The sequence below is a fragment of the Chionomys nivalis genome (assembly GCF_950005125.1).
Source record: "Chionomys nivalis chromosome 23 unlocalized genomic scaffold, mChiNiv1.1 SUPER_23_unloc_1, whole genome shotgun sequence".
NCBI lineage: Eukaryota > Metazoa > Chordata > Mammalia > Rodentia > Cricetidae > Chionomys > Chionomys nivalis.
Window position 1 is genome coordinate 2398804 of NW_026646869.1, and position 10023 is coordinate 2408826.

General features: G+C 52.8%; 1 protein-coding gene across 1 annotated transcript; it reads right to left on the minus strand.

The window, feature by feature from the left end:
* Nucleotides 1-483: 483 nt before the first annotated feature.
* Nucleotides 484-4981, minus strand: LOC130868992 (galactoside alpha-(1,2)-fucosyltransferase 2-like). The gene is made up of 2 exons (XM_057761085.1): nucleotides 4960-4981; nucleotides 484-1573 (listed from the first exon to the last, which is right to left on the minus strand). The coding sequence occupies exon 2, from the start codon at nucleotides 1569-1571 to the stop codon at nucleotides 549-551; it is 1023 nt and encodes a 340-aa protein (XP_057617068.1). The 5' UTR covers nucleotides 1572-1573; nucleotides 4960-4981; the 3' UTR covers nucleotides 484-548.
* Nucleotides 4982-10023: the final 5042 nt, after the last annotated feature.

Here is a 10023-nt window from a genome sequence, read left to right on the forward strand (position 1 = left end):
GGTTGCTATAAGAAGAGCAAGCCCATTCCTCCTCCTTGCTCACACTTCCCACGTGACTGTTGACCATGGCGTGCTGTCCCACCACGGAGCTGCCACTTCCATGAGCTACTCACTGGACCTTTATAAATAATCCAGCTTCAGGTACTTCATTATTAGTAACAAAAAGTGGACAAGTGTGGGTTGGTCTCACTTCAGAAGGAACCCAAGGTGAGGGAGTGGCCTTCTCTTGCTGCCTCTGGAAGTGGCTGTCTGCATGTGCCAACCCTTCCTGCATCCTGAGACAGCTGCGCTAAAACACAGTAACGGCACTGCTTGCGGTTAGCCGCCACCGCTGGCGTTTAGCGGGCACCGTAGTCCCCGCTGATGGGTCTGAGCTGTTTAGTCAATGGATGCTGGAGCCGGTGGTCCCTAACATAAAAACATGTTTGCTGAACACATTAATTCTGTTTGCAGCCCAAGACACGCTTCTTCCAGAGAGAAGACTCTGTGAGCGTAACACGTAGCTCCTCCTGCCTAGAGATGGAAGCGGGAGCAAGGACAGGCTTGTGTTAGTGCTTAAGGAGTGGGGACAGGTCTGCCGGGATGCCGACCCACTCAGGTAGGAAGGCGGCCTCTGGCTTAAAAATTTTGAGGAAGGGAGAATCTGGAAGGGTATAGTTGGCTAGGTAGATGGTGTCACCACCTGCCAGGTAGGCAGCCCAAATCCCGAAGGTCCCAATAGTCATGATGGTATGGTTACACTGGGTGAGGAGTGCGAAGTCTTTGGCTGGCGAACCCTCAATTCCATTGCCAGCGAACACCACGTCCCCTCGGGAGGCATCGATGTTCTGCTTGCACCAGGCCATGCCATTGCTGGTGACTACAAAGACCGGAGACCGATAGCGTGCCCGGAACCTGTCCAGGGCCTGTTCCAAGTAACCCCGGTCAGCCACCACGCCCTTCCAAATGTTGGGCATGACATGCACATAGTCCCCCCGCCGCACATGGACACCCACAAACGTACTCGGCTGGCTCCCATTCACCCGCAGGCCACGCAGGAAGGTCTGGGCCTCCTCACGCACATGGTCGTGCAGGGTGAACTCCTGCAGGATCTCTGAGCGCAGGTGGTGGTAGAAGGTCCAGGAGCACGGGTACCCTGTGAGGCGCACATAGCGTCCCGGGATGTGGCGGTACCGCTCCTCCATCCAGTCGTTGAGGTGGTAGTTGTGCCATGGGATCTTTCTGTCCGTGTCACTGTGCAACACCGGGAGGCTGATCCTGAAGATGGGCGCCAGGGTGCTGTGCATGGATGCGGGGATGAATGCGGGCTTTCCGTTCATCCTGGCCAGTGCAAACAGGGTGGCGTACTCGCCCATCTGGTTCCCCAGGCGGCCAATGGAATTGATGGTGAACATGCCCTGCGGCTGGCTGCTCCCTGGCCTCTCTGTGGCTGCTGGCTCTCCTGCGGGCTTCTCTGGTGGGGACTGAATCTTCACAATTCTGTTCTGGAGGTGGACGATGGTGGAAGTCACGAAGACAAAGATGAGGAAGTGGGCCAGAGGAAAGTAGAAATGAACCTGGGAGCTGGCCATGGCTGCCAGGAAGGAAAGCAGGCAGGTTAGCTGGGGAGCGGCTGGAGAATGTGTTTGTAGGCACTGTGTGCATAAATACTTGGCATTCATTCAGCTTATCTCCTTGATTGTGCCTCGGCGTGCATCCTGGTTTTCTTTTTGGTTGTTAGAGACACGATTTTGTGCTTTAGCTCAGGCTGGCCAAGAACTGTGTGTGTGGCCCTGCTCCACTGCTGGAATACAGAGTGAGGCAGTATAAAGTCCTCTTTGGAGGGAAAGTGTGTGTCAAGTGTTCAAATGAGGCAAGATGAGAAAAAGAAAAATACCAGCAAAATCAGGGATATTATAGGGACATGGGAAGGGGACGGGTCCCCTCATTTCAGAGTCAAAAAACGAAAACCAGCAAAATCAGGGATATTATAGGGACATGGGAAGGGGAAGGGTCCCCTCATTTCAGAGTCCAAAGGCTCACAGTCTCAGAATTCCAGCACAATTAGCATGTGCTGAGAATGTTGCCCGTAATTAGTGAATGTTTCTCTCCTATGTAGATACTTTAGGCTAAGGAACAGTGCACCGGGCTTAAGCCTGAATGCATATGACTGTGGGTAGGCCCTCATTCCTTTCCCAACATCACCTGAGACTCTCCAGGCGAATCCTCTGCTCTATCCCAGGAGTTGGCAGAGTGGTGCAGCCTGGCATCCCAGCTTCTGGGATGGCTGAAGCCAGAGGGTGATAGTTAAAGGCCTGGGTAACGAGTGAGTTCTTATATCAAAGTAAAAGTGAAGAGGCCTGAGGATGCAGCTCCAGAGTGGAGCGTGCCTAGAATCCACCAGTCAGAGGCTGAGGATGTGGTTCCAGAGTGAGCATGTGTCTAGAATCCACCAGTCAGAGGCTGAGGGTGTAGCTCAACAGGAGAGAGAACGCTTGTGAATTAGGGCCTTGTGGGACAAATCAAAGGCTGCAAATACTGAATCTGTGCAAATGTGAAACAGAAAAGGGGCCATGGCATTGCCACAAGATGAGTAAGTTGGTAAAGGTGACCCCTGCCAGCCTCCCAACCTGAACTGGGTCCCTAGGACCCATGTGGTAGGAGGAGGAAACAAATGGAATACAAGCTGTTCTCTGACCTCCACGTACCCACACCTCCCTCACAATTACAAATAAAGAAATGTAATAAAAAAATCAAACAAATAGAAAGCCAGGTATGATGGGTGCACACATTTAATTCCAGAACCGGAGAGGCAGAGGCCAGCTTGGTCCACAGAGTGAGTTCCCAGACAGCCAGGGCTATAGAGAAACTCTGTCTTGAACAAACAAACAAACAAAACAAGAACAAAAGAAACAGGGGCGAGCTGGGCGATGGTGGCGCACGCCTTTAATCCCAGCACTCGGGAGGCAGAGGCAGGCGGATCTCTGTGAGTTCGAGACCAGCTTGGTCTGCAGAGCTAGTTCCAGGACAGGCTCAAAAGCCACAGAGAAACCCTGTCTCGAAAAACCAAAAAAAAAAAAAAAAAGAAAGAAAGAAACAGGGGCGTCCCCAGATGACTCTGAGCTTAAATGCACTTGTTGCTCTTGCAGAGGACTTCAGTTCCCAGCACCCATATTAGGGAGCTCATAGCACCCTGTAATTCCAACTCAAGGAGATCAGATGTTCTCTACTGGCCTCTGCAGGCACTGCACAAACAGGGGTGCACACGCACGCACGCGCGCGCACACACACACACACGCACATATAAATCCAAAACAGCAAAATGTGTCCACTGACACACTTTCAATCTCAGCACTTCAGAGGCAGGAAACCCTTTAATACAGTTCCTCACGTTGTGGTGACCCCCCCAACTATAAAATTATTTTCGTTGCCACGTTATAACTAATTTTGCTACTATTATGTATCATAACAATGTAAATATTTGTGTTTGTTGGCTGGTCTTAGGCAACCCCTGTGGAAGGGTTGTTTGACTCCCACAGGGGTTGCGACCCACAGTGGGAGAACCGTTGAGGATGGCGGACTGTCATCTACAGCCAGGGGGTGACCGACACTTACACTAGAGCCAGTTAAAGTCAGTGTCCAGTCACTGAGACCCAGGCCCGAGTGACAGGGATGAACATTTTGGAGGCGCAAGGGCTTCAAGGCTCCCGAAGTTCTTCAGAAGTCTTACCACCGCATCTCAGAGGATGCGTGGTTTGCAACACGGAGTGCGCTTGCCATCAGTCTCCAAAGGAGACTTTGTACAACTCCAGGGAAGAAACAAAGATTTCCAGTTGTCTTGGCCCAAGGCCTCCAATACTGACCGCAGGCTTAGGCCCAATGACTCAGTCAGGAGGATGTTGGCGTCGACTCAAGCGGCTTGTAAAGCGGCTGAGCTTTACATTTGCGCAGGTTTGCAGTTACAAAGGCACCTCCGGCCTGCTGGCGCAGGACTGCAGGCTGGAACACTCCTGGTTTGTAATTCTCCAGAAGAAACTCAGGCAAGGAGGGATGATGCTTGTCTGTCACCTCCATGCTCAGGAGGCAGAGGCAGCAGGATTGCTGGGAGCTTTGGTTTGCTTTTGGGTGGGGGAGGCATTGAGATAGCATTCCCTATGCAGCCCTGGCTATCATGGAATTCACTCTTTGGACTAGGTTGGCCTTGTACTCGCAGAGATCTGCCTACCTCTGCCTCCTAAGTTCTTTTTCCTTCTGTGGTACTAGAAATGGAACTCAGGGTGGCCAGCCAGCACGCTTAGCAATCACTCTACCACAGAGCCACATGCCCAGTGCCTCACTGGGGAACTCTAGGCCAGGCCTCTACCCCCAAGTTATACCCCCAACACCTCACTGGGGGACTCTAGGCAGGGGCTCTACTCCTGAGTTACACCCCCAGTCTTGCTGTTTTAACTTGGAGACCGTCTCACTAAGTTGCCCGGGCCGGCACTGAATTCATTCTATGGCCCAGACTAACTAACGCTCCTCAGCCCCGAGTGCTGAGGTTACAGGCCAGGGACACCACAGTAGACTGAACCAACTCTTCCGGTCTTTTTTACTTTTTCTTGTTGCCAGGTCCAAAGGAAACTCCATGTCCCCAAATTCCGGTGCCCCTTTCCCCTCTACTAAGGGAGCCTTTCGCATCGCTGTCAGAAGGGACAAATGGCATCTGTGGTTCCAGGCTCACTCAGTACCTGTGGCTCCTGTCAGCTCTTCTCAGCCAGCCTCTTAACCTAGACTCCAGCTCGTGTTTTCCTTCCCGCACCTTCTCATTCCCTCTAACTCTGCCGTTTTAGCCATAGCTTTCTCAGTGCTTGTGAACAAGAAGTTTGTGTGCACAGCTGGTCTAACAAACGTTACCCTTTATGCTGATGCCCTTCACAGAAAATCCCCACTCTGAGTTCCTAACTACAGTCTGAAGCCTCTCTCCTTAAGGCTGCTCACCACTGTGCCGTGTCTTAGCCGGAAGTTTAGGTCTAGCCTCTCATGGTTCTAGGGCCGGGATCCTGGAGGGAGATTGCAGCCGCAGGGAGGATCAAGGCGGTGTCTCTCCAGGCTTCCAGCAGTCCTGAAGATGTGCAAAGCAATGACTCTTGGTTCTCGACTCACATACTGTCCAGCGGGCATCACGGAGTTCTCTACTTAGCTGCTGTGCCCGGGTTACCTGGAGTAAGTGGCACCACCGGTGGCAGGTCTGTAGCCTGGGAGGAACGGCCAGCTGCGTGGGAGCCCCATTCACACATCACAGCAGATGCTGGCCACCAAAGTCATTCTGATGGGCACACCCTGCCCCCACCTCAACCACTCCAGCCCGACTTCATTCTCTTCCCCAGCTTCTCTGACTCCCACATAACTAGCTAACTTCACTCCTGGACCTCTCTTCATCCGTTTGCCCTCTCCTCTCCCCCTCTCTCTTTTCTTCCTCTCTCACTCTTTCCTGCCCACTCCCCTCATGGACCAGTTCAGTTTGGATGCTTCCAGATGCCTCTGGCTGTTCTCTCTCTCATGTGTACAATAAAAATCTTCCCCTTCACCACACCTTGAAGCAGCCGCACCCGCAGTTTGAACTCTCTTGAGACAGAGTCTCGCTAAGCTGCTCAGGCTGAATTCATGCCATTACCCAGCCTGGCCCTGAACTTCTGCCTATCTGGGATGCCAGGCCTGGCACCAACCGTATGGGGGAAAGTAATGGGAAACACACTTCAAAACCAAGCTGTTATCTCCAGTTTCCACCAGAGGATTCTGCATCTCCTGCTGCAAACAGGAACACAACTTGTCTGGCTCGTCAGAAAAAGGAGAGGAAGATGTTTTGGAATAATGTGTTCACTGTGCCTGTGCTGGTTCCCATTCCTAAGGAAGGGAAGCGAGGGTGTGGAAGCTGCAGGGGACAAGGGCGGCAGAGAGCCTGCTGTAAAGTCTCTATCTAGCTTTGTGGAATAGATGTGGGTGGTGGCCAGAGCTACGTGGCCTTCACAGTCTGCTTCAGACAGCATTTGGTTGGCTGAGGGATTACTGGCTGGTAGACCCCCAGAGCTGCTCAGGGATCACAAGTCATGGAGCCGAGACTCACAGCATCCACGGGCCATAAGACAAGAGAGGAGCGTGGATGAGTGTGAGAAGACCAAGGGCCGCGAGGGGACCTGGGAGCGTACTGAGGCCACAGGACACTGAAGAGCTGCTGTGGCTCCAGCCGGAGCGGCTGTGGCAGTGGAGACTTCCCCTCTGTCCTCTTTCTCACTTGCCCAGCCGCCGTTTCTGCAACTGTTTCAAGACCTCTCTCTGGGGGCCACAGGGTTTAACGAAGAAAAGTTGAGTTCAGGTTTGCCCTTCCTCCATCTGGGTCTCCTGAGAACCTTCCATTAGAGGGGTGCAGTTATGGCAGAGAGGTTCCAATCCTTCTCCAGTTCCCTGGAAACCTTCCTTTCCTCTCTCCCTCACTCCTCTCCTCATCAGGGATTTTCAATGTCGTCCAAGCTGACACCTGACTTACAGCAATCCCCCTACCTCAGTTTCTTGAGTACTAGTATGACAAACACAAGCTGTTCCACTCTCCTCTCCTCTCCCCTTTGGCTCAACCTTTTCCATCCAGAAAGTGCCCTGCCCGCAACACCTTCCACATCACCCCACAGGCAGGACCTCATGCCTGGCCCCACCCGATCAGTGCCATTCCTGTGGCTGGCACTGCCCTCTGCCTGCTCGGTCCCTTGCATAGAACGAGGGTATTGTGATTTTCAGGGGAGCTTATGAGAGAGCTGCCACATTGAAATCTCAAACAGGCACAGAGTGTTGTGATGGACTGAGCTGGGACCTACTGTCCCCCCATGGCAGGGGGCAACTACAGGTTTCTGAGGGTCCCTAGGCTGATGTGGAAGCCATGGGTATGGTAACAGGAAAATCCGGTTGCTCAGCTCTGCCCTGCCTCTACATTTGTTCCTGGAGTCCGCAGCAGGGAGGGACCTGAGCAGGTGAAGAGAGAAACCAACCAACATGGGAGTACAGGCAGTCAGGGAATGGGGTACTGGTGAAGCAGGGTCTGGGGAACCAGAGCTGGGAGAACAAGGTCTGGGGAGCAGAAACTGGGGGAACAGGGGCCGGTGGGCTAGGAACTGGAGGTACAGAAGCTGGGGGAAGAGGAGCTGGAGAACCAGGAGCTGGGGAACCAAGAGGTGGGGGAACAGGGGCTGGGAGAAAAGGAGCCGGTGGACCAGGAACTGGGGGTACAGAAGCTGGGGGAACAGGAGCTGGGGAACCAAGAGCTAGGGAACAAGGAGCTGGGGGAACAGGGGTTGGGGAAACAGGGGCCAGGGACTAGAAACTGGGGGTACAGAAACTGGAGGAACAGGAGCTAGGGAACCAGGAGCTGGGGAATCAGGAGCTGGGAGAACAGGGGCCAGTGGACCAGGAACTGGGGGTACAGAAGCTGGGGGAAGAGCTGCGTAACCAGGATCTGGGAGAACAGGAGCTAGGGAACCAGGAACTGGGGAACAGGATCTGGGGGAACAGGGGTCGGTGGACCAGGAACTAGGGGTACAGGAACCAGGAGAAAAGGAACTGGGGGTACAGATGCTGGTAGAACAGAAGCTGGGGAACAGGGGCTGGGGGAACAAGGCCTTGGGAACAGGAACTGCGGGACCAGGGGCCCGGGGATCTAGGGATTGGAAAAACCAAGGTCTAGGAACTCAGAATCTGGAGGGCTCAGGGGCTGAAGGAACTAGCTGGAACTCAGGATCTGAGGGCTCAGGCTGAAGGAACTAGCTGGAACTCAGGATCTGGAGGGCTCGGGCTGAAGGAACTAGCTGGAACTCAGGCTGGGAACCCAGGGTCTGGAGGAGCCAGGTTCTGGATCCTGTTTGCCAGTAATGGCCTCTCCTCCCAGAGAGCCCTAGGGTGGGTCGGAGACCAATTGGTCCATTTTCTGGATCCCTAGGGTTTGTTGAGGGACCTGTCCCCAACCCCCTGGCCTGTGCTCACCTTTTCTGGCTGAAGACCTCCGAATGGATGACGAGGTGGCTCTGCAGGCAGGTAGCTCAGTGTTCCTTCCAGCCTGCCCCTTCTTTCAGGGCCAGAGTTTCCTGAGCTTTCCTATAGGCCTGGATAGAAACCCCGCCCAGGGTGGACCAGCTGACATCCTAGAACCAGTGTGACTAAGCTTCCAGAGGAGAAGTTGGCTTCCTCTCAGGTGCCTGCAGGATGCCAGCAGGAGGGGCATTCAGAAGGAGTTGGGAGAGTTTAGCGTACCTGCCTTCCCCTGCAGTACTGCAGACCCCCAAGTCAACAGTGGAATGGCCTGCATCAGGCTTTCTATGTGGGGTCTTCTGGCTTGAGCCGTGAGTGCTTGGACTTGTGGAGCCCTCTCACTGGCCGCCCTCCTCCATTTGTCTGCATGTGTGCAGGATTGAACTCTTGTCCTCAATGCTTTCCTAGAGAACACTTTATCAAATGACCTATCTTGAGAGCCAACAGCGTACAAGGTTTTGGGGTTTTCCGTTTTCGGTGTGTGCGGAATTGAACTGGGGCCTTGTGCGCCACACTTTTAGCTTCTATGGCTGACACGCTTTGTTTGGTTTTGAGACAGGGTCTCACTATGTAGCCCTGGATTGCCTGGAACTTGTTGTGTTGCCCTGGCTGGCCTCGAACTCAGAGATCTACCTGTCTCTGCCTCCTGAGTGTTATGATTAAAGGCCTGTGCCATCAACCTTGGATCTAATAGTAGGCCAGGAAAAACCAAGTACACAGAGAGAAGTTAACTTGCACAGAGTCACACAGCCACTCGAAGCCAGGCAAGCTGGGGCTTGGAGAACAACGAGATACAAACAGCAACTCTTTTCAGCTCCACTTTGTTTCAGTTACTGTTTCTCTGTTTGGAGACAGAATTACTCAGCCTGCTTTCTTACATCATCCAAGATTAACTGGCAAGAAGCACCACCACCCCCAGGGGTCTGGGCCATTGTATCAGCAGGGGTTCTCTTTCTCTTAGAGTCACAGAGTCACAGAACTTATGGAATGAATCTCTCTCTCTCTCTCTCTCTCTCTCTCTCTCTCTCCACACACACACACACACACACACACACACAAATGGGTTACAGGCTACAGTCCAACAAGGCTAGTTGCTAGTTGTGAATTTAGTAGCTGCTGGGTCCCAGGGGCTGAGTGTTGACTTCTTGCCTCTTCCAGATCTTAAGTGCGCCCTCCATTTCTGGAATATAGTCCATTCCAGACATAGTCGAGTTGACAACCAAGAATAGCCATCACAGTCATTCTACATCAATCTCTATTTAAGAAAATGTATTAGCCGGGCAGTGGTGGCGCACACCTTTAATCCCAGCACTCGGGAGGCAGAGGCAGGCATATCTCTGTGAGTTCGAGGCCAGCCTGGTCTACAAGAACTAGTTCCAGGACAGGCTCCAAAGCTACAGAGAAACCCTGTCTTGAAAAAATAAATAAGCAATATAATAATAAAATAAAAAGTCAAGTGAAGGGCAGCAGCCTGGCTCAGGTGGCAGAATATATGCCTAGGATCCGCCAGTAAGGACGTGGGCATGGCACGGCACTGAAGTGCCTGTCTAGGATGCCAGATTGGGCTCAACCCACCATATCGAAAACAAACAAAACTCGGGCATAAAAGGTCCCCATCAAAGCTACCTTTCTTCTCCCACTCCTCGGTTTGGGACAACAGAAGGATGGAGTTGCTGTGTGTGGACACCAGGACATCTGCCAAGTCCAGAATGTGGGGCAGTTGAAACACAAAAGGCCATTTTTCCTGTCCATTCATGCCATGGAGAGAGAAAAAAAAAAAAGCCAGGTGTTTAGCAAGTGTGCAAAGCTGACTCTGAGCTCCGGGATCCATAGGTGTGTTATCTCTCTGTGTGTCATCTCCCCCCACACACACCTACTTTTCAAAAGCCACACAGAAAGCCAGGCTCTATGGCTTCTGTCTGCAAATCCCAGCCAGGAGGCTGAGGCAGGAGTGCTGTGAGTTTGAGGCCTGTCTGAAAAAAAAAAAAAAAA

What these genes read in the sequence shown, in the direction of transcription:
- LOC130868992 (XM_057761085.1), bottom strand. Translation starts at nt 1,571, where the DNA reads ATGGCCAGCTCCCAGGTTCATTTCTACTTTCCTCTGGCCCACTTCCTC.